Source organism: Acartia tonsa, chromosome 2 (genome assembly GCF_053477335.1).
Source record: "Acartia tonsa isolate MP-2025a chromosome 2, ASM5347733v1, whole genome shotgun sequence".
Lineage (NCBI taxonomy): Eukaryota > Metazoa > Arthropoda > Copepoda > Calanoida > Acartiidae > Acartia > Acartia tonsa.
The window spans coordinates 57,221,666-57,247,971 of NC_137261.1; the positions used below are offsets into that span (position 1 = coordinate 57,221,666).

Genomic DNA, 26,306 nt, shown 5'->3' on the forward strand with positions numbered 1-26,306 from the left:
AAAGGTCCCCAACAGGGGGATCCAGTTATTTATTATTGAATAGAAGCTCAATGCTTAACCTCTCTCAATCTGTTTGTAACTATAATTTTAAAAAAATTACCTTTATACATCTTGAAGTGATCTCTTCAACTAGAAGTAGGGCGATGACTATGTGTGTGTGATGTCAGTATATATGACCGTCTGTGTGTATGTTTGAAACTCTAGCTTTAAAAATTTACCTTCATGGACCATGGAGTGATCTCTCTAACGAGGGGTAGGGGCGCAGTATCTGTGTGTGTGAGGTATGTCTGTCTGTATGTATGTATATTTGAAACTCTAGTATTTATAAACTTACCTTCATACTCCGTGGAGTGATCTCTCTAACCAGGGGTAGGGGCGCAGTATCCGTGTGTGTGAGGTCGGCATGTCTGTTTGTATGTATGTATGTTTGAAACTCTAGTATTAATAAACTTACCTTCATACTCCTCGGAGTGATCTCTCTAACGAGGGGTAGGGGCGCAGTATCCGTGTGTGTGAGGTCGATATTCTCAAGCTCCACCATCACCTCTCCCACCACGTCGTCTCGGCTGTACCGGTCGAAGCTGAGCACCACAAAGTGCAGAGTCAGAATCTGAAAAATAAATGTATAAGTATAAATTAGGGTTGGGCCGGATATCCGGCCATTTTCAATATCCGGCCGGATACCGGATATTGAAACTATCCGGCCGGATATCCGGCAATATAATCTTTTATATTTTACAACAAAAATCTCTGTTTTTTTTAATCTTCAATGGCTTTAATTTTCTTATTATTGAAGCTAGAAGAACAATTTTTTCTGAATATGTTTAAGTTTATGTAAATTTTATATTAGAAATCTCAAAACATAAATTTTGGCGGTGGCAGGTAAACGGCAACATATTTTATGAAATTTTAATATGTCATGAAGATATATAAAAAAAGCCTAAGTTTAAAATTTGAAATCTTCAAGTAAAAATTTGCGGTCACAGGAACCGTTTAAAGATATCTGGAGACCTGGAGGTTCAGGACTTGCAGGATTATACCTGGAACCTGAAATCGACTTGAACACCTATATTACATATGATGATGTACGACTATAGGATATTTTAGTATTAGATAACATGAAATGCTTTGTTTAAGTAAAAAAATATTTTTACATTTTACCTAAATGACCTTAACAGATTTGCTGGTATCCTGTGCCCGCCAGGAAGGAGGTATTAAAAAATTTCAACTCTGAGTTATGTGTCATACCCATATTTCGAAAGTCACTCAGTTATAGCCCACTACCTTTTATACACAGAAAATGGGATAGAAAAAAATCAGAGGGGGGGGGGGGAGGCATTCAACGCCACCTCCCCGCCAATCCTCCAACCGTTAGAGATTGATATCACACATTGAGAGTAGTAATAGTTAATTAGATTTATTTACTAAGCTTTTTTTGTCTGTAGCAAAGGATCTTGCTAACTGCTGAACTGATATGGTTCTTCTTTAGAGTGAAGCTTCTTATAAGTCTCAGGGTGGTTTTAGGCTGTTTAATTTTTATAAAAAAAGTCGTTGTAAGGTTTTAAGTTATTTTTCTGGACTTTCATGTCCCTTCTAATATATATCCCTAGATACTTGGGACGAAGACGCTAGTATAATATAAAACACCAGTTTATGAAGAAATTTTTTTTAGAAATAGTCCCTCTCGTGGCAACGCCCCTTAAGGAGCAATTATTCGTAATTTCACAGTAGCGTATCTCCTATTTCTAGCCCCTCGCGGGGGACTCTAACCTTGCGGGGCCAATTGCCTTACCCTGCGGGGAAATCACCTTACCAAATATAACCTAACCTAACCTAAAATAACCTATTAAAAGCAATTTAAAAAATAAAACGAATCGCCCCTTAAGGTGCGTTGCCACGAAAGGGACTATATTCTTTTTTGATACTTTAATATGTAGTAATTTGGCCGGTTATCCGGCCGGATACCGGATATCCGGCATTTGAAATTAGCCGGATATCCGGTATCCGGTATCCGGCCAAAAAAATATCCGGCCCAACCCTAGTATAAATGTATAATTCAGACAACTAACTGGTTGTGGAGACCTTTTTCGTCTACTAGTAAATTGTTTTTTTTTTGTAGGGACTTGGCAGTGTATACATTTTTGATGCTTTTAGCTGATATTCAAAGGAAAACCTTGGGTAGAGTTATATATAGCTCGTACCCCCTCTATTGGTCAAATTTAATGTTGGAATAATAATAAAATATGAAATGAATAATTGATTGGTGCTTGTCATTCAAATTTTGAGAAAAAATCTTCAAATAAATATTAGTGCATTTGATTATGACGTAATCAACGTTGTCTTATTTAATACTAGCTTATTTAATGGATTGTGAACTAATTTATTTGTTTCGAATTTAAAATTTGATCCTTAAAAATCAAATATAAAATAAAAAGAATAAAAAGTTTACTTATGCAATTGTCAATTTTTCAATTTTCAATTTTGAAACAGTTTAGAACTTGGAAATATTTATCCTTTAAAATTAACTTTATTTTCATATTGATTGTGTATTTAAATATATCTAAATATATAAGACACTGGCTAATGAATGATGTACATCCCCAAAGATGACACACTGAATTACCCCTTCTGTAGGTTTAAATTAATGGTTTGGACACTCAACTTAATGAACCAAACCAATCAAAATTCAATAAAAGTCCAAAAAGTTGTCTGTTAGATGCATCTACCTTTTTTTCTATTTTTTATGACAAAAATAGAAGGTAACCCCTCCATAAGAAGATACGAAACCCCTAGATGCTCTATTTTATTTTTAAACTTAAACTATAATAAATTTATTTACGAAAGCAAATGTCAGGTAAAATACAAATACAATCTACAAAGTTACATAACTTTCATCTTTTTTTAGGTGAAATAAAATTTAAATTCTAACAAAGTTGGTGAAACATCAAAGGCTTTTTATTTAAATTTGTAACCATGTTATATATATTCTTATATATACCAGATATGAGTAGATTCCTTTTATTTGCCATAAGACAAATCTTATCACTGTTTTTATTTGTTATGATATCAACCTAAGTATGTAGTTGTTGTTGTAGCCATGATTCTCTGAAGTTAGGACTCAGATGCACACGGAGACTGGAAGTGAGAATCCTTTGGCCAATCTTAGATTGGTAAGCTTCGCGCACAGCTGATTGTATTCTATGTTACATTACAAGCTGACCCGCAATTCTCGTGGAAGCTACTCAATTATTACATCACCCTGGCCTAGAGTTTTGGCAGGTGTTCCATATTAAGCCACCCTAATTAATGGCACTCTCATACGAGGAGCATGGATGAGGGAAAGCTTAGTTAGAGCTGCTTGATTTGTAGAATCCTAACTTCCTACAAATCTCCCCCCTTACAACCCTAGGGCATCTTAGGGAAGGTTGCGTGATCATAATCTGACAAATTGCGACAGCATTTGTCAATCAAGTGCAAAGTCTATGTGGGGACTTGAACTCGGTTTTTCCCAACCACAGCGTAGTGCGCTAACCACTACACTATGGGACACCCTAGGTATGTAGTCAATGGATTTATTATTACTTGGGTGGGTCTTACACCCGATTATCGTTTATTCTACTAAAAGTGAATCTTGTAGCTAGCTAAAATAACAATCCATCCCCTTTTACCCCATCCCCTCCTATTGGATGCACAAACTGATTAATAAATGAGTTCCATGTTAGCAAGCTTAATTGACGACAAGTTTTCCTTCTGTCATTATATCCACATATATTCTATATCCATTCAAATTTCATAACTCTATCCCTGGATATATTTGTAACCATATTGGAAAATAATATGAATGATGTTTCTCAATTAAAGGCGTTCACATGGGTGGGAGTAGGGTGGTTGATGCACCCTTTGAAAAACCCATAAACCCAAAATACTGAATTTTAGCAAGGTGTGAGAGTTACCAGCTCTTTAATATTCAGGCTTCTTTAAGGGGGGAGCATTAAATTACAATCAAAAATGCAAAATGCAATTTCATGAATTAACCACCCTAACAAAGGATGAGAGAGGATATTGGACTGTAAAATGTAACGTTTCATAAACAACTCTTCTCATGCATTGGCATTAAAACTTAAGGAACCTTTATTCAATCTGATTTTTTGGACAAATCTATAGCATCCAAGTTTTTGGGAAACACCTTAGAACATTCTTGTGGAATGAATTTTCAAGGGAAACTTTTTCCATGGAGGGGATGGGGGAATTTATTTTTTTTGTGCTAATTTTACTAGAGCTGGATCTTTAAATCGTTTAGTGGTGCGCTGAATCGGGGCGATCCAGTTCAACTCGGTTTGGCGCGGCAATGTCACTCGTTGAGTGCCATTAACGCGCCAGTACCGCGCCACTGGGCGCGCTGATTCGCCCATTCAATTTTTATTTAAAGATTGAAATCTAAAAATATCTAGGTGCGCCCAACTGAATCGCCCCGATTCAGCGCACCACTAAACGATTTAAAGATCCAGCTCAGCTTACACCCAGTCTTAATGATGTGCACGCCTCTGGTCTCAATACATCAATATGACTCAAGTTATTGGATAGTGCACGCCCTTGTTCTCAATACATCTATATGACTCAAGTTATTGGATAGAGCACGCTCTTGTTCTCAATACATCAATATGACTCAAGTTATTGGATAGTGCACGCTCTTGTTCTCAATACATCAATATGACTCAAGTTATTGGATAGAGCACGCTCTTGTTCTCAATACATCTATATGACTCAAGTTATTGGATAGAGCACGCCCTTGTTCTCAATACATCTATATGACTCAAGTTATTGGATAGAGCACGCTCTTGTTCTCAATACATCAATATGACTCAAGTTATTGGATAGTGCACGCTCTTGTTCTCAATACATCAATATGACTCAAGTTATTGGATAGTGCACGCCCTTGTTCTCAATATATCTATATGACTCAAGTTATTGGATAGAGCACGCTCTTGTTCTCAATACATCAATATGACTCAAGTTATTGGATAGTGCACGCTCTTGTTCTCAATACATCAATATGACTCAAGTTATTGGATAGTGCACGCTCTTGTTCTCAATACATCAATATGACTCAAGTTATTGGATAGAGCACGCCCTTGTTCTCAATACATCTATATGACTCAAGTTATTGGATAGAGCACGCCCTTGTTCTCAATACATCTATATGACTCAAGTTATTGGATAGTGCACGCTCTTGTTCTCAATACATCAATATGACTCAAGTTATTGGATAGAGCACGCCCTTGTTCTCAATACATCAATATGACTCAAGTTATTGGATAGAGCACGCCCTTGTTCTCAATACATCTATATGACTCAAGTTATTGGATAGTGCACGCTCTTGTTCTCAATACATCAATATGACTCAAGTTATTGGATAGAGCACGCCCTTGTTCTCAATACATCTATATGACTCAAGTTATTGGATAGAGCACGCCCTTGTTCTCAATACATCAATATGACTCAAGTTATTGGATAGAGCACGCCCTTGTTCTCAATACATCTATATGACTCAAGTTATTGGATAGTGCACGCTCTTGTTCTCAATACATCAATATGACTCAAGTTATTGGATAGAGCACGCCCTTGTTCTCAATACATCTATATGACTCAAGTTATTGGATAGAGCACGCCCTTGTTCTCAATACATCAATATGACTCAAGTTATTGGGTAGAGCACGCCCTTGTTCTCAATACATCTAAATGACTCAAGTTATTGGATAGAGCACGCCCTTGTTTTCAATACATCAATATGACTCAAGTTATTGGATAGTGCACATCCATGGTCTCAATACATCAATATGACTCAAGTTATTGGATAGAGCACGCCCTTGTTCTCAATACATCAATATGATTCAAGTTATTGGATAAAAGATAAGATTCTACAGAATAATATTACATCAAATATTAACTACATTTATCAACTAAAAAGAGTTACATATTACCTCTTAGATAATGTGTTTTGTGTGCATAGTTTTTATTTCTTTTTGCGACCTATTCCACAAAAAGGCTAAATCTGTTCAGGATCAATTTAAAGCTTCTTTGTAAAATTTTTCAAATTGCTTTTTAAGATTTTAATAGATATACATATTGTAGTTGTATTTCAATCAATTACATTCTTAAAATTTTAGAGCTTTTCTCAATATACATGGGATACATTCGGGCTACATTCTTAGATTGAAATACGTATTTACCTTTTAGAAATGATTTTTAGCGTATTGATAATACGTCGGATTGCTTCATGCTAGAGATGGTAATAATGATGCCTACTACTGCTATGTTGGTCGCCTGACATAAATAGTAAGAGTATGGGGAATTCATTCATAAACATGCGCAACTCATTATTAGGACTTCCAGACAAAGATCGTTCAATTAAAGGGTTGGTTGTCTGTTGGCTTACCCAATTTCTATTGGGCGAAAAGACGACTTACATCGCAATAGTTATGTTTTAGGTGCGTGGAGAGGGCTAGAACCTGAAGCGACATCCAGAGGTAATTGTAAGTTTATTTACCGGTAGTTGATTGAAGTGAATTCCATAGAAGGTGAAGTCTTCATCATAAACTGGATTCAAAGTACGCCTCAGTACACGGGTCTTAACCTGGAATAATTATAATTGATACATAATATACGTGGATATTATAACAAGGGAAAAACTTTCGTCAACTCCTGTATTGGTCAGTTCGTGCATCCAGTAGGAGTGAAGGGGATGTGGTAAATTAGGTGGATTCGAGGAGGGGAATAGTTATTTTAACCTGCTGGTGTAAGGTCCATTTATAATACATCAATTAAAATCCTAAAGAAACCTCTTCTAAGATTGTCCTTTATAAGAGGGTCATAACCTTGGACAGATAATCATGAAATATTTACAGATGCTTATTTCTCTGCACTGCGAGATAATTATGCATTATTGATTTATGGCTATTCCAGATTATTTGTAGGCATTCTTATAACTCTCTTAAAACTCTTAAAACAGTTTACGGGCATGATCTGTACGTTCAGCCGTTTGGCAGATAGCAGCCTTTAAAATTCATATATTTTTGGAAATATTTGTTACCAAGAATATTTTACCATGAACTGCAGTTGATCCGATAGTTTCTTTTGCAAACAAGAAAATGTTGAATTTTTCTCAATGGTAAAAAAATTAAACATGTTTCAACCTAAAAACAAATAATTACCTTGTGTTGTTTCTCAGGCAAAAGTTGAAGCTTCACATAAGGATCACTAAAATTAATATAAATATAAGTTAGAAGATTTTAACTCATTAACTCGCAAATTGCATTATTCAAACATCCTAACATTTTTCAAAGTAGCTATTTAAGTACAAACAGCACATGGGTGGTACTTATATTTCTAAAAACTAGAGCTCAACGCAGTTTAACGATATGCGTGGTATTCTCTACAATTAACACAAGCTGCGCAATTTGTATTTATAAAAAGTATACATATTTTTGCACGAACTTTAAGTTAATCACATGAAAAACAATTGCATAAAATATATTAAATAACAATTATCTTTTTTAAATAGTTGCAAATTTAAGTCTCTTGAAGTTAACTTTTAACTGAAATAAGTTATTGTACTTTTATTGTTATCTTTTTATTCAAATATCAAATATTTTTTTAAGCAGCCAATCATTTATTAAAACTTTTTTAATACGATTTAAAAAATTACATAAAATCTTAACATAATTGAAAATTAACCCATAAGGAAATTTGATCAAAAATCAGAGATTAAAATTGAGAGGCGGAAATTAAGTTTTAGATTTAGAAACCTGACAAAATCTGAGAAAATTCAGATTTATCAAGGTTTTGTCACTAACTGTCAGATTTTTAGCTGTGTTTGTAGTTCCCTAGGAAAATGGGGATATATGTCACAGCATTTGGCCTACCTATTATATTGACGAAGTAGAGGGAAAGAGAAAGGGAGGGGACAAGAAACCCCCTAGAAAAGAGATGAGGTATATGGTATTTCCTGACGTCAATAGAATAGGTGGCCTATAAGCATTGACATCTATTCCCATTCTGCTACGGCACTATAGACAGAAGCTTTACAAAATGACTCAAAATATCAGCCATGTGACGTCATAAAATGAGGGATTATCAATCTCTTTTTTATGGTTTTTTTCCCCTTTTATGCCGTCACATGGCTGATATTTTGAGTAATTTTGTAAAGCTTCTATAGACAGGTGCATCACTAGGTATTAAAAAACTAACCTGCTCTTATTTTGACAATCCTTAGCTGGTAGGTTCGTACACTTGTTTACAGTAACAACTAAAAATGATTATGATTAATTTTCATATTTTTAAAATTGTATTGTTGAATGTGTAAGAGTGAAGTAGTAAGCAGAGAAGGAGGGAACAATGGGCTGTTCATTACACTAGTCCCCAAAGTTTTATAATAACGTTTTCTTCTTCGCTGGCTTAACAACTGTGAGTACATATATTATATTTAAATAGTAGGTTTATTAACTTGAGTATCCAAACTATGTACCAAGGGTCTATAGAGATTTGGGGATTCCCCCCTCCCCACCTTTTAAATTGTAGTTTTAAAAAGTTTTGACACACTACACGCTGCCTATCGGGTACTTATATCGGTATTTCATTTCTAGAGGCGATTTCTCTTGGGATGGTAGTAGTACCCTCCCTTAAAATAGCTTTAAACCTTTTCAAGACCTATGAGAAGCTACACTGTAAAGGATAACCATATAGGATCAGCGGTTAACGAGATCCTTTGGTACAGACAGATAAACACACAAAGAACCTGCTACTTTTATTTAAGGATTAGGGTAAAGATTTGTAAATGGAAGTAAGTACAAAAATCTTTTGCTTAATTCTATCTACTTAATCTTTATCTATTATAACTGGGAGGGTATTCATTTAGCATTCAGTGTCCTATCCCTGAAATCCGGCTTAAATATAATCAAATCATTGTAAATTTTGAGTTGAAAGCTTCGCTGAATATTTTATGAGTGTGGTAAAAATTGTGTAAAAATAACATGTAAACACATTTACAAAATTTTTGAAAATTGAATATTTTCCGACTCAAGCTCCTCTACAGGTTGGCTTTGCAGGTTTCCTTTTGCTGAGTTTAGAATTATTATTGTGTAGAATAATTTAACCTTTAAGCATTAATACTCATACGTTATAACATCTTTATTAAAAAACTCAATATTCATATAAAAATAGAGGTCTCAGAAAACGTATTTTTGAGTATAGCCGAAAATAGGTGCATTTTTGTCATGAAAACTGTGAATTTGACAGTCTCATTGAATTTCATGGGTGTGAAAATGAGAGTAAAACTGTGTTTATGACAGTAGTAAAGGTGTAATTTTGACAGTGGAAAAAATTATTGCCAAAAACGAAATTGACAAAAACACTCCCACTTTTTGTAAAAACACAGTGGCTATATTTTGCTAGTGGTTAAAGTGGCAGCACCTCTTCCTATATGTTCTTCAACGATCTTGCAAATTTCGTATCGTATTATAGACAATATTCTACAAATTACAAAATAAAAATCGTAATACACTAGTAAAATATAGGTTTTTTAGCCAAAAAGATGAATACTCTAGAAATTCGACCAGATATCATTTATTTATACCTATATATAGAGCCCCACGTTTTTATTCAAATCATAAGTGCATGGCCTAAAGAATAAATTGCATTTGAACTTGAGTGTATTTTTTCTTGAAAAAAAGCTGTAAAATTATGTTTTTTAAACTATAAAATTCATTTTAAAAAATCCGCAAGTTAAAAAATAAAAAATCCGTGAAGCTTTTTAGTACTAAAATTCTTTGTTAGTGTGATTGTTTCTTAAATAACAAACATGCCATAGTTTGCAATAGATCATTAAAAAGATCCAAAATAATTTGTGTTGCTTGTGAAAGAAAAGGCAAGAATTGCCAAAATATGGAGAAAAATGAAACGTTGTTCGTTTTTGTAAATCTGGTGCAAATGAAGGAACCAACAGGTCTTTGTAATACTTGTAAAACATATTTATAAACATATTTTTAATTATGAATTACAAATTCAAAGTGATGTGTCTATTAAAAGCAAAACTTTTCTAAAAATAGTGTCGGTCCGTTTGTCCGTCCGGATAGTTTTTTCGTTAACTTGGGCATGTTAGAATTGTCTTATTCATTTTAAACTTTGCATGGTGATTCTTATAGTAGTTAAGTATTTATGATTTAGAAAACGTAGCAACTTTATAATCGTTACAAGAATGTCCGTTTTCAGTTTTTCAACAAATTTACTTTACTCCAATTTTGTTTTGACATTTAGAACATTAGCATATATTATGATTATTCTATAAGTGTTAATGTTTGTTCGTCCTAGTGACCTATTCCAGTATGAGATTCTGAATTGCTATAATATTTTTTTTGAAATCTTTATATACTTTGAAATTTATTTTAAATTTTGAATCTTAATTAATTAATGTATTTCTATATGTACAAATAGCAAATATTATTGTGGATTTAAAAGAACTTCATATAAAATATGAAAAAAAAATTAGGCCATGCACTTATGATTTAAATAATAACGTGGGGCTCTCTATATAGGCATAAACAAATGATATCTGGTCGAATTTCCAGAGTATTCATATTTTTGGCTAAAAAAACCTATATTTTACTAGTTAATATTGATACCAGTTTTATAAGCCAGGGCCATTAGCCCCTCGAGACTAAAAAATATGCGAGAAATAATAATCATTGAAATAGCGTATTAAATGTTATTCTAAAGTCAAACTAACATTAATAGTTAAAAAATAAAAAAAAACCAACTAAAATAAAAAATACAAATATTTGTTAATCTGACATTTGTAAAAATTAAATGCCATTCGTGATTATTAGAAAGATCATTTATCAGAAAATAATAAGATAAATCAATTAAAACATATATAAATTTATATTCTAGGTAGTCTTCAAATAGGTCCCGTGATGGTTAATATTTTCAGATTTAAGTCTTATGATGGTTGTAAGCTAGTTATCTAGTCCATTTCTACCCATTTGAATTCAGAGCCTCTAGATGTAAAGACGCAGCAACTTTTGTCAGAAGCTCATGAATTCAATAACTACTGAACCGATTGAGTTCCAGTCTATTTTTTTTTCTCCCTTCTAGAGTAAAGAGGCCCTAGATGATTCATCCCCCCATGAAAATTTAGTCCTTTTTTCTACCTATATTGTATAACTCTGCATCGATTTCTTTTTATATCAAAACTGATTCAGGTTGCTAACTTTTGCTTAACTATTTATTGGTTTAATTATCCATGTATAGTTTGCCGAGCTTGGTCTCCGCAGTGTTGCTAATTTTGTTTATAATCAATGGGTATTACATCAATTTATCGTTCATTGTCTTATCCCTCAACATTTCTGATATTACCTAACAATTCTGTATTTATTGTACATATTTAACTTACCCAGCGCATTCTTCTCAAAGCTGTACTTAACCGTAAAGAATAGTTTGCCCAGCTTGGTCTCCGCAGTGTTGCTAATTTTGTTTATAATCAATGGGTATTACATCAATTTATCGGTCAATGTCTTATCCCTCAACATCCCTGATATTTTTCTATCAATTCTGTTATCTAGTGATCAACTTACCCAGCGCATTCTTCTCAAAGCTGTACTTGACAGTGAAGAATAGTTTGCCCAGCTTGGTCTCCACAGTTGCTAATTTTGTTTATAATCAATGGGTATTACATCAATTTATCGTTCATTGTCTTATCCCTCAAAACCATGTTTCTTCCTATCAATTCTGTAATTCTTGTGATTAACTTACCCAGCGCATTCTTCATAAAGCTGTACTTGACAGTGAAGAAGAAGCCGAGCTTGGTCTCCGCATTGTTGCTAATTTTGTTTATAATCAATGGGCATTACATCAATTTATCGTTCATTGTCTTATCCCTCAACATTTCTGATATTACCTATCAATTCTGTATTTCTTGTACATATTTAACTTACCCAGCGCATTCTTCTCAAAGCTGTATTTGACAGGGAAGAATGGTCTCCGCAGTGTTGCTAATTTTGTTTATAATCAATGGGTATTGCATCAATTTATCGTTCATTGTCTTATCCCTTAACATCCCTGATATTTTTCTATCAATTCTGTATATCTAGTGATCAACTTACCCAGCGCATTCTTCTCAAAGCTGTACTTGACAGTGAAGAATAGTTTGCCAAGCTTGGTCTCTGCAGTATTGTTGTTCCCCTTGTCCACGGTGGTGCTGCTTTTCTCCCCGCAGGACACATCATCCTCCTCGTGATTGTTGTTCGTCTGTAAATAATAATTATTTAGAGTAAATGATTTGTAAATCGGTGTACAGTATGTCTTCCAAACCGATTAATATCCACTGGATCAGAACAGGTTCTCAGCTTTTAAAAAATCATGTATAGCATCGTACTACAGACATTTTTTACATATATTAAACAAATGTATATCCGTTATATAGCTCCAAGGAGCATTACATAAATATAAATCAACTGTCACGACACAACTCTTGCACACAATAATCTTTAAAAAAAACTGTGAACATTATGTAAAGTTATTCATTATTAGCTTCTAATTCATACAAGACTCATTTAAGATGAACTTTAATAATTGTATTATACAATTTGAAAATTTTCACCTTTAAATGTGTTATTAAAATTTGACTTTTTCCCTACATTATAAAGTAGTAATATTTTTGTCTACAGCTTAATATCTTATGACTGCTGAACCGTTCTTTATTTTAAGCAAACTTGACATATGATTGTTTTATGCTATTTTATTTTTCCATTTAAGTTTTTGAACGTTTTTTTTCAGCTCATCTATATTTTTTAGAATGCAGAGCCCCTGGATGCTAAGGGCGTAGCCGCTAGTTCTAATTATAAAGTTACATAAGAAGAAGATAAAAATCAAAATTTAATTTTGTGATAATTTTCAATCATAATATGTTAATTCCATCCAGTTAATAAATTTAAGCTGCATTGGATATTATGATAAAGGGAAATTGTAGTTAATTTAACCTGCTAAAGTTGAACCCATGTATTGGACAGTTCGTTCCTCCAGTAGGAGGGGAGTGGAAGTTGTAAAAAGCGGGGGAAGGATGGTATCGATTTTTTTTATCCCGATGTGAGTTTTACTTTATTAGGAACTCTGATGTAAAATCCAAGTAATATTATATCCATTCTGCAACATGCATTCAAAAATCATAACATGGCAACTGCAGTAACCTAATTAAAATTTATTAAAGCCGCGAATCAAAGAATCAATATCTAGAGTACAAAATCCGCAAACAAACGAAAACATTTTAATTCAATTTTGCACAAAACAGTTTTGCAATTTTCCTCTTGAAACAACTCAATCGACCATTGCAAAAAAATTTTGGACAAAGAAATAAATCTGAAATTTGCAGGGAGGGAGATGACACTTGCCTACAATATTTACCAATAACAACGAAACAGAAAAGGCTATAATTAATTTTAAAGTAATTCTAAATAAAAAAATGATGTTACTGTAATTTCTATTATATAAAGTAGTAATCTTTTTGACGGAAGCGAAGGATCTTGCGAAACACTGAACCGATATGGTTCTCCTTAAAAGTGAAACTTCTCATATATCAAGGGAAGTTTTTACTTTTAGGCTATTTTAATTTTAGATTTAACCCGTCGGATAGTTTTTGTCTATTTTTCTGCCCAATGTACACCCCTTTATATAAAGATTCCCCTAGGTGCACAGCAACTAGTTTGTCTTAAATTTATAAAAATACAAGTTAAATACTTTTTATGACACATATATATACTGATTATATTTGCTTCACAATTACATTGAACCTAATTGTACTTAGAATCGCCAGTTATATTTTTCATTGACTCATTGGATAAAACTATGAAATGAGGATAAAGTAAAGTTAGTTCTACTTTATATTAGAACACGAACACGTTCTAATGCATAAAAAAAGTTATTCATAAATTGCAAATTAATTTTACTTCGTGCATTTTTTGTTTTAATATCATAGCGCTATTTCGATGCCCTTTATTTTATTAACCAAGTTTTTTTTATTTGGTAAAACCTAAAAACTTGAATTGCATATAAACTAGGGGCAGTTCAGTGTTTAGCAAGATCTTAACATACAAGCATAAATTCTTACTTATCTTTATACTAGGATTAAACAAACTAAATTAGATTAAATTAAATTAAATCTTAATTGGAAGTTAATGCTCAAAATGCTTTTTCTATCCTATTAAATCCATGGAAAAAGGTATAGGTCAACAGAATATATAGATTATTTTTTTACTTGATTTACAAAAATTTGTATAGTGCGTATAAAAAAGTGGATGAATTTAAAAACTATTGAAATAGAAATTCCAAATGAGGTAATATTAGAAAGAATAATAGACTTTCTATATGACGTAACTCAGGATACTTCGGCCAAAAGTTTTAAAATTTATCCCCTTTTATTAAAGGCACTAAAAAGAGTTTGATGGTTTACACACACACACAAAATTATCTGCAAAAGACATTTGTGACTGGATTAATTTCCATCTAATCATTCCTTTCTCCAAATTTCTGTCTATCTAAAATCTCACGTAGAAAGAAATTGATTTGTATGAATAAAGAATTCTTAATTTAAAGCAGCCCAGCATTAACCCCCAAAAAGCACAAATTATAGCCACGCGGGGAGACTTAATCCAAATGTTTTAAGCTGGGAGGAAGGAGATATTGAGCTGTTTATTACACTAAGCTCCAAAGTCTTATAATAACGTTTTCTAATTCGGTAGCTTAACAACCTTGGGGACTTTTATTGATTATTGATATGTTGGTTCATTCAGTTGGGAGTTCAAATGTTTCAACCATCCTATCTATAATACAAAGTAGAACGATGTCTGTCTGTCGCTTAAGATCTCGGTAACCACTGAACCGATCGGATTCTACTCTTCAGAGTATATACCTATTGGTCCTGTGGTGGTTTTAAGCTATTTTCTTGGGGGGTAGGACACCCCAAACCCCCTAAAAACAAAAAAAATCCCCCCCTGGGTTTTAAGACTTCAGGGGCTATAGAACCATTACTTAACCTAACCCAAAATTGGCAAAATTAAAAAAAATGGGGAGGACTATTATTAGAGCTCCGAGGGATTAAAAAAGGATTTTGTTGGCTAATCTAAAGTTATGAATCTAATATTGGAGAAAGTTTAACTTTTAGCCTCCGTTTTAATTGATAATTACAACTTCAAAGAAAAGCATCAAAAAACTTTTTCCGTAGAAAAACTAGAAAACATTAATTGCTTTTTAATCCGAAGGCCAATTATACAATTTTATTCCAATTAGCTACAATCACAAAAATATAAAAAACCCGAAATTACATTAAAACTTCAATATTTAACACAAGGACAATTATGTACGTTTATGATAGTTATTTATCGCATTACATTATAGTATATCATTTAAAACACACATTATAGACAGCTTTCTGCGAATATTAAAATGAAAAATTATAAGATTTAAACTAGTTGTTCCAGGTCTAACAAAACTGGTATTAATTTGTATGTTTTTTTAATGTTTGTGGAAAATTGTATATAAGATTATTTTCTTTATGGTGGAGAACCGGTTTTAATCCAGTGGATATCAATCGGTTTCGAAGCCATACTGGAAATTTTAAATTAATTTTCTAAAAATCTCCAAAAATATTTCTTCACTACTCATCTATAAAAAGGAAAAATAGTTTGGTGGTTGGCTTCTGTGCAAACTAGATTATATACACATTATATTGCTTATATAGCTTTGTAGCAGGGAGTATGGGGGCATTTATCTGTTTATTACAGAAGTCCCCAAAGTTTTATAATAACGTTTTCTTTTCGTTGGCTTAACAACTGTGGGATTTTTAAAAATCTTTATTGGTTCATTAAGTTGAGTGTTTAAACGATTTGACCACTAACTGTAATCAACAGTAGGGTTAATTTTGATTATCATCATGGAGGATGTTTATCAATTTATCGCCCATTGTCTTATCCATTTAGATACCTGGCTTTGAAGACCATCCAGGTAAATCCAATATTAGGAATGGAATGGGGTTGTATCAAACCACAGGGATCTAAAGGGATAAGACAATGGACAATAAATTAGTGTACATACCCAATGATTATGCACAAAATTATTCCTTTATTAGATTATACGATTACAGTGGTTGAAACGTTTGAATGCTTAATGAACCAACCAATCAAAATTTAGCACGAGTCTTTAAAGCTGTAAAGCCAACGAATCGGAAAACTTGGTTTTAAAACTTTAGGAACTAGTGTGAAAAACAGCCCAATGTCTCCTCCCTTCATGGAAGGAATGGATGTATCAAACAAAGTGATAATTTACCCTTTATATGTAGCCTGATCAATATTTTGTAAAATATCATATTTAAATTTATTATTATATAATTTTTCAGCAAATAAAAAACACTGTGAAACCATTACTACTAGGTTGATATCATATCAGCTATAGTCATTCAATAATATCTAAAGAAAAATTGTAGGATAAACATTAGGAACCCAAAATATACCTTATCAACTTAAATCTAAATATTAAATGAATATAGTATAATCATATTTTTAAGTTTAGAGTTCAATTTCAGGTTTGTATCTTTAAAGATCCAAGAGAAGAAAAATATGAAATTTTATTATTTAAAGAGTAAAAATTTTGTCTGGAGCTTAAGATCTCAATAGCTGCTGAATTAATTGGGTTCTCTATTTAAGGTAATCTTCAAATAGGTCCTGCCATGGTTTTAGTCTCTTTCTAGATTTAATTCATGGGAAAGGTTAAAGCTATTTTTTTGAATCTTTCTTATAATTTTGAGTCACTATCTGCTATGGGCTAAGTACTAAAACTTGTAAAACTTTAGTAAAGCCTTTCATATTTGTAAAAATATTGACCATTCAAGTCTACACCCATATATTTTGTAGGTAGAGAGATGGAAGGACGGATGGAAGCTACAGCAACCCTTGGTGGTCATAAATACTAAGCTTGGCATGCCAGTCAAATTCTAGAAACATCTTAATATTTTCCAGTATGGCTTTAAAACCGATTACTAATCCTATAATTATTCATTTTATTTAATTTCTTTAATTCTTAATAATCCTTATACTATTTAATTAATAGACAAAAATAAATAATCCAATCTTTGTTGTGCAATTTTATACTTATTTTCAAGCGATGACAATCTTGTATGAAGAATATAAACCCCACTTCTCGCTATCAATAAGCAAAACTACATTTCAAAGATGTTTCATGAATACGGCCTTTGCCATATTCTATAGTTAAACCATAGACCTTAACTATTCTACATTTGGTTATCAATAAGCTAAATTACAAAGATGTTACATGAATACGGCCTCTGCCATATTGTATATAGTTAAACCATAACCTTAACTATTCTACATTTGGTTATAAATAAGCTAAATTACAAAGATGTTTCATGAATACGGCCTTGCCATATTGTACATAGTTAAACCATAGACCTTAACTATTCTACATTTGGTTATCAATAAGCTAAATTACAAAGATGTTTCATGAATAAGGCCTCTGCCATATTGTATATAGTTAAACCATAGACCTTAACTACTTCTATACTGGTTAACCATTGGCAAAATTACAAAGATAGTTCATTAATACGGCATTGCCATATTGTATATAGTTAAACCATAGACCTTAACTACTTCTCTACTTGGTTATCAATAAGCTAAATTACAAAGATGTCTCATGAATACGGCCTTGCCATATTGTATATAGTTAAACCATAGACCTTAACTATTCTACATTTGGTTATCAATAAGCTAAATTACAAAGATGTTTCATGAATACGGCCTTACCATACTGTATATAGTTAAACTATAGACCCTAACTATTTTACATTTGGTTATCAATAAGCTAAATTACAAAGATGTTTCATGAATACGGGCTTACCATATTGTATATAGTTAAACTATAGACCTTAACTATTCTACATTTGGTTATCAATAAGCTAAATTACAAAAAAGTTTCATGAATACGGCCTTGCCATATTGTATATAGTTAAACTATAGACCTTAACTATTCTACATTTGGTTATCAATAAGCTAAATTACAAAGATATTTCATGAATACGGTCTTACCATATTGTATATAGTTAAACCATAGACCTTAACTACTTCTCTACTGGTTAACCATTGGCAAAATTGTTATCCAATACAAACTCGGCAGTTATCGATATTATTACTCTCCTACAGTTCTACCATCTTTATATACTTCACATGTGTTTTAGTATGTTTTAATATTTTAATTTTTTGTAGCTTGACTTACAGTAAATTGTAAGAGGAATATTCACATAAAAAAATCACCTGTCCATCCTAAATACCAGTAGAGATAATTTCCCCCATAGATTTGCAGACTGACGGCTGTACAGACAGAGAAAGTAAGTAATAGAGTAGCTTTGCTACTAAAAAATAATGCGTATGTTTTTTTTTACATAATAAGAATAGACATGAATATTTATTATTACATCTTTAATAATTTAGATGAGCAGCTACTCAATATATATGGTATGTATGTTCGCTTATCTTTCATAATAAAATGTGCTTTCGTTTTGTTTATTGACATATTTTTAACTTATTTAAAACCAGAGATCTAAAGGTATAAGACAATGACTAATAAATTACATTTCATCCCCAATAACGATAGACAATATTAACCCTTTGGTAAATTACAATAAGTGGTTAAAATGTTTGTACACTCAACGTAATGAACCAAACAATCAAATTTAATAACCAAATGTTCTTAGGCTAACGTTATTACTAAATTATGGGGACTATTATAATAAACAGCCCAATGTTCTCTCCTTCCCATCTTAAAGTTAAATGTATTTTTTTTTCAATTTCTGACCAATCAAGAAAAATGATAAAAAAAATATTTACTTCTTTGTGATAATTATAATTGCCCTTCAAAAACAAACATAATATTTGTATAGGTCTGGTTCATATAATTAATTAATAATATTAGTTATAACTTTACATTAATTAAACATTTTAAAACTTATCTATTTTTCTATATGAAACTAGCGGTTACGCCCCTAGAGGCCTCTAACCCCCCTCCTCCTTTGTTATTTAGTCTAGGGGGGTGGGTATACCTCATAAAAAAAGTTATTATTCTTCCAAGGATCTATGAGAAGTTACATTGTAAGGGAGAACTATATCGGTTCAATGGCTAGCGGTACAGACAGACGGAGATCCTGGTATATTATTATAAGGATGGTTATTTTGTTATTGCCGCTATCTTTATTATGTATATAATTGTCCTTGTTTTTAAAACGTCCGTACGTCCGTCCGTCCGTCCGTCAGTCCGTAACGGATAGCTTTTTTCGTTAATTTAGGCATGTTAGAATTGTCCTATCGATTTCAAATTTTGTATGGTGATTCCTTTAGCAGTTAGGTATGATTTAGAAAGCGTAGCAACTCTATAATCATTACCAAAATGTCCGTACGTCCATTTTAAACATGATGATTTTTTTACTTTTTTAACATCAAATTTTTATGTGATTTAATTATCCGATTGATCTGATTTTTGGTATATTGATTCCTGGGACAACAAAGTATAATGTAATAAACGAAGCAACTCTATAATTAAGTCCTAAAAATGTAAGTATGTCTATAAATATTATCCTGTATCAAGCAGTTTTTTAACAAATTTACTCACAATTTTGCTTTGACTCTTATACATTTATATTAGGATTATTCAGTTTTGAAACTATACAAGTGTTAACGTCCGTTTGTCCTACCGTTTCAGTGCTTCGCTTTTATGGATGTTGTCATCCTTGTTATTTGTGTAAATTACGTTAATCCAGCCGCATGACAAATATTTGTGTATAATTCTACATATTTTCATAAAAACACACTGTATACACAGGGAGGGAGGGGACATAGGGTTGTTTATTACACTAGTCTTCAAAGTCTTATTTGTTGGCTTAACAACCTTGCGGACTTTTAATGAAGTTTAATTGGTTGGTTCACAAAGTTGAGTGTCAATCCAAACGTTTCAACCACTTATTGTAATCTACATAAGGGTAATTTGCGTATCATTATTGGGGATGTACATCAATTTATCGACAATTGTCTCATCCTTTTAGATCCCTATGGTTTACATATATTGTGTATGTTCTATATGATGGTTGCTGGTTTTTTGTTATATGTTATTTCGTACATATGTCAAGCTTTCTGCAGTAAGGAGGTATAAAAAAATTTATTTTCTTAAAAAAATATTAGCTGTATATAATCGTTTCCAAAAAGTCCTTACGTCCATACATGCTCTTTTAAAGCTTTTTTGACAACATTTTTTGTATGATATAATTATCCTATTCATTTATTTTTTAGAAAAATGGTTCGTAAAAAAACATAGTAAAATATTATAAGCAAGGCATCTCTATATTAAAATTCTAAATATAAAAGTATGTCATTCTACTGTATCCTGTATTTAACTAATTTTACAACAAATTTATGTACAATTTTGTTTAGAAATTTATGTTCTGCTTATTAGGTCTCTCTGTTACTCTCTAAGAATTATTGTTCGTTTGTTCCTCCTTCTGATGTTAAGGCTTTAATTTTATAGAAGTTGTCATTCTTGTTAGTTGGTGTTTAATTGTCAAAATACATATTTAAGAAAGTTTAAACTTTCATCTGTCCTACTGTTTTTTTGCTTACTTGTATATGAACAAAATAGTCATATTTCCATTGCACCATTGCATTGCATTGCTGGGAAAAGGGATACGAATTTGCAATTTAAACAAAGTTGATGTTTTAACCTAAAGTGGCACTTTGTGATTATTTAGAACAGCAGTACAACTCTGCATGCGCCTGTTTATAAGTCAAGCATTTCCAATACTCTGGATAGTAATTACGAGATCTTTTAGGAATAAATTTTAATGTCTAACGTTTGAGACCTTTTTACAGATTCCTTGGATCTTACAACTGATTTTCAGGTTCTCTAATAAAGTGAATCACGGAGCGGGCTAAAATAACACTATGTCAAAGCATTTCTTGTTTACAAATCCAACTGAAAGATCAAAACATATGATGACAAGGCGGACGACATCCATGAAAGCAAAGCTAGGAACAAGTAGTTCAAACGAACATTAATACTTGTAGAATAATAATGCAAAAGTCTAAACAAAATTGTAAGTAAATTTGTTGCAATACTTCTTAAACACAGGATACTGTTTAAGGACACACTTATATTTTAGGACTTGATTAATTATCATATAACATTGTACCTTACAAAAATATCATATACTAGCGACTTCGCCCCTAGCCTCTAGGGGCTTTGCCCCAAGAGGCGGTCAAAAAAAATAATCAGGCAAAATTTTTAAAAGGACCAAGGAAATCTTCAGCAAAATAAGGACCTAGAAAATATTCAGCAAAAAAAAATGGGGGGGGGGGAGATTTTTTTGTTTTTAAGGGGGGGTTGGGGGTGTCCCACCCCCCAAGAAAATAGCCTAAAACCACCACAGGGCCACTAGGTATATTCCCTGAAGAGTAGAATCCGATCAGTTCAGTGGTTACCGAGATCTTAAGCTTCAGACGGACAGACAGACAGACATCATTCTACTTTGTATTATAGATATATTATAGAAAATTTTCTAAGAATAATAAAATAAGAATAATAATATTGATACCAGTTTTATAAGATTTGTATACGTATATGCTGTGTATATATTCAAACTTTTGAAAATGTATGAATGGGTTTTGTTAAAAGTGTATCTATTGTTTACCTCTAAAGCTTTATATAGTAAAAAGTTTACTAAAAATAGATTCATGTATGTATTTGTTAGTAGCGATGCTACTATATAACTAGAAAGCTTTCCAGGAACTATGGGAAGCTAAATTGTAAAGGAGAACCATATAGAAGCTACATAGACTGACACATATCTTGTTACTTTTATATGAGAATGAAGTTTAGCTAAATTAACCTGTTGTGGTGTTATAATCATGTCCTTCTGGCTGCACTCATTCAGCGGCGAGACGGCGGTGTCGCTGCTCTGTCCGCCACCGCCATTGTCTGTAGCCTCTCCCGGAGGTGACCGGTGTTCCGTCGGGGACGGGCTCTTCTTCAGGTAGTGGCCGCTCTTCTCGGGTATGGTGACCGGGGTTGGCTTCCGCAAACTCAGGAATGCCCGTTCCTACAATAATTGTATAATTATAGAGATAAAACCCAGACAACTACCTGGTTCCAGTGTTGGGGACTTTTTCGTCTACAAGTCGGCACAGAGTCGTGAAAACACAGATTGTTAACCCCCATCCCCTTTATTCTTTTACTTTAATGTTCTTACAATAATTCTCATTGAATATGGTTGTTTGTTTTTTTGTAATATTTAGGTTATGATTATTCCAATTTCCAACGCGGGCCATTATTAAACATCTTGCCTAAGAAAGCAGGGCTTTGCAGCCGCGTGTAAGCCTCAGTCAAACCGTCATATTAAAAAAATAAAATAGATGGCGAAATCTGCTTTTAATAGACAATCTATTTTGCACACAAATGGGTTTAAATTACAGGCTTGTGCGCGGCTGAGGCGCGGCTGCCGAGCCCTGCCCCGAGTAAGTCTTTGTAATTTCCATAACAATAGAACACTCTCTGAAAATTCATGAATAATATTTTTAACAAAATTCCACAAAATCCTTCGTAACGCATTTGGACAAACAATTCCCCCCCCCCCCCTCCCTATATACGTAATTTTTTTTTTGACTGTTATTACACTGATACCCAAAATTTTATAATTAATTTATCTTATTCGTTAGCTCAAACATATTGGATAATATTCATTGAATTTTGATTGGCTGGTTCCAAAATAGTAGTATCCAAACTTTTCAACCAATAATTGTAATCTACAGAAGGGTTAATTATGTATACTATCGTCAATTGACTTATCCCTTAAGATCCCATTGTTTGTTAAGAAAAAGAATTTTTTTTACAAAAAGTACTTACAAACGTAAAATCGACCAAATGATGAATATATCAACATGCACTTTGCGAAAACAGAGAGAGAGAGAGATAGAGAGAGAGAGAGAGAGAGAGAGAGAGAAAGATGATATCAAATGTTTGAAATATAATATACCAACAGACTTAGGTTTCAAAATATTTGCCAAATAACAAATGGAAATTGCTAAAATTAGTGTATCATATTATGAAATCATTGTCATGACGTGCAATTATTTCATTTTATGTCAACTAAATGATATTCATTCAAATTATGGGTTTATTATTACTTGTATAATGCACAAGATTATCTTGAACTCTAATAAAAAATAACTTGTAGCTGGCTCATCAACATCCACACCCCTGACCCCAACCTCTCCCCTACCAAAGATGAACGAACTGACCAAGAAGTGATACCCATGTGAGTAACCTAAATTGTCTTTAATTTTTTCCCCTATCATAATATCCACATATGTTCTTAATTCTTAATTATGATTTCTGAATATTTCTGATCTAAGTCGTCTTTATATCCATCACAAAACTTTTATTAGTTATAGATTTTAGTTTTGGACATTCATTTAACCCTTAACGGTCGGGGGGGGGGGGGGCGTTGAACGCCCCCCCATCCGGTTTTTTCTATCTCATTTTCTGTGTGTGAAAGATAAAGAGCCCAAACTGCTTGACTTTTTAAGTATGGGTATGACACATAACTGAGAGTTGGAATTTTTTGAATATCTCCATCCTGGCGGGCACAGGATGCCAGCAAACCTGGCAGGGTCATCCAGGTAAAGAGCAAAAATATTTTTTTGACTAAAACAAAGCATTTTATCATACCAAAATACTAAAAAATCCTCTAGTAGTACATCCTTATATAAAATACAGGTGTTCAAGTCACTTTCAGGTTCCAGGTATGATCCTGCAGGTCCTGATCCTCCAGGTTTCCAGAAATCTTTAAAAGGCTCCTGTGGCCGTAATTTTTGACTTAGAGACGTCAAATTTTAAACTTAAGCTTTTCTTACATGTCTACATAACGTATTAAAATTTTAAAAGATCCGCCGCCGTTTTTTCGCCGACCGCCGACTGCGGCGGCTGGCAGCTGCCAAGTACAGCTGCGGCCGCTGAAACTTATATTTGATATTTCTAATGTAAAATTTACATAAAAATAAACATTTTCTGGAAAAAATTTTCTTCTAGCTTAAAAAATAAGAAAGTTACAGCCGTTTGAAATTTTTAAGTAAAAAAAGACCTAAAAACAAAGGTTGTTAAATAAAAAGGTGAAGGAAGCGAAAATTGACTTAGACTTATAAAAGGTTGGAAATTCATTATCAAACCATGGACTTGCACAAAAAAATTTAGCCCTCTAGCTCTAATAGGAACTGAGATAATAAGGGGGGGCGAACGCCCCCCCCCCCGGGGGCAAGGGGCCCGATTGTAAGGGGTTAATCCTTTGGTACCTTGGAATTAAAGGTTCGAGTCCTCTCAAAATATAAAGAACTTTTTTATGGCATGATTTTTTATTTTTATCTGTTTATTATGAATTTCGTAAGTATTTAATTGAAAGAAGCTACTAGAGGCACTTGAGGTAGGGGGAATTTTAATAATAAAAAGAAAAGTAAACAGAAAATGTTGGAGGTTCACTTTTTTGTTAGGAGCGATTTCTCTTGGAAGGGTAGTAGTACCATCCACAAAGAAGTTTTAAATCTTTCAAGGACCGGTATGAATCGGTATTGTAAAGGAGGACCATATCGGTTCAGCAGTGTGCGAGATCCTTGGGAACAGAGAGAAACACACACACACACATAGATCATGTTACATTTATGTAAGGAAACCAATTTTGTATGTTAGAGCTGTATAAATTCTTGTTCAATTTAGAAAGTGGAAATATAATATACAAGAATTAAAGTACACCCAACACATAATAAAGAAACAAAAGATAATACATCTTCTTCAGGGATAGAAAGGGATAAGACAATGGACGATAAATTGATGTATTACCCCTTCTGTAGCTTACAATTAGTGGTTAAACTAATTGGACACTCAACTCAATTAACGAACCAATCAAAATTCAATAAAAGTCCCATAAGTAAACTAATAATAAAACGTGATGATAAACTTTGGGGACCATTGTAATAAACAGAGGTGGATTCGTAAAAAAAATTTGCCCCACTATTCGCTTATTGGGGCAAAATTGTTTTCGTGAAAAATCCACCAAAATCACATTAAAAATCTACAAAAATTAAACAAAATCATATATTAATAACCATTGTATGATTTTGTTTAATTTTTGTAGATTTTTAATGTGATTTTGGTGGATTTTTCACGAAAACAATTTTGTCCCACTAAGCGAATAGTGGGGCAATTTTTTTTTAAGAATCCACCTTAGCTCAATGTCCACTCCCTCCCTCCCTGCATCTTCTAAGATATTAATCCAAAATTGCTCAACACTAAAATTGTGTGATATAGGGATATGCCGCTAGATAATTAATAAAGGATATAGAATACATGTGGATATTATGGCAGGGGAAAATTTAGGTTGCTTAAATGGAAGTCACTTATTGGTCAGTTCTTTCATCCAGTAGGAGGGCAGGTAATGGGGTAAAAGGGGTGGATGGGAGTGATCGTTATTCTAGCCAGCTAAAACTTTCACTTTATCAGAGTCCATTATAATCTGGTGTAAGATCCATAAGTAATAATAAATCCATTAGATTAATTAATATTCTTTCTCGTATTCATTCGAATCCGGTGGATAGGAACCAGTACTCATCTATACGAAAAAACTATGTCTAGCATCGTATTATATCCAGCTTTCTACGAATATAAAAATGTACAATCATAAGATTAAAAATACTTTTTTTAGCCCCGCGGAAAGCCGTTTATAATACACCATGGTCATTGTGTTTATGTAAGCCCAAATAATTTACTTATAAACCAAGAAAAAAATAAAGAGATTATTTAATCAATCTTCTATTAACCTTTCCTTCCAATCCCTGATAAAAATATAATAATTCTTTCTCTCTTTCTACTGAATTTGTGCAAAAGAATGAAAAAAAGATAATTTAGTTTTTTATCGGACCACAGAGCCTCATTCACATGGCGTTTTCTCCAGGACTTGGCAGCCGCTGAAAAACCATTAAAAAGCCGCAAAAAAATCGACAGCTAGATAAACCTTTCATTTTATGTTGCGATTTATTCCTCCAAGTAATTATAAGAAAATCAAAATCTCAGTATAACTAGAAATAAGGTTTTTAAGCTACTGTGATGGTTTAAGGCCATTTTATTTTCAGATTTAAGTTTTTAGCTGGTTTTAAGCTATTTGAAGA

General features: G+C 32.8%; 1 protein-coding gene across 1 annotated transcript in view; it reads right to left on the reverse strand.

The window, feature by feature from the left end:
• Syt4 (Synaptotagmin 4) overlaps positions 1–26,306 on the reverse strand; it is a 57,099-nt gene that overhangs the window by 24,175 nt on the left and 6,618 nt on the right. Inside the window, exons 3-8 of the mRNA XM_080151444.1 lie at positions 21,983–22,192; positions 12,156–12,300; positions 8,248–8,305; positions 7,212–7,257; positions 6,548–6,634; positions 455–610 (exon numbers count right to left, since the gene is read on the reverse strand). Coding sequence (XP_080007570.1) covers positions 455–610; positions 6,548–6,634; positions 7,212–7,257; positions 8,248–8,305; positions 12,156–12,300; positions 21,983–22,192 — 702 coding nt within the window. The remainder of the gene's footprint in view (positions 1–454; positions 611–6,547; positions 6,635–7,211; positions 7,258–8,247; positions 8,306–12,155; positions 12,301–21,982; positions 22,193–26,306) is intronic.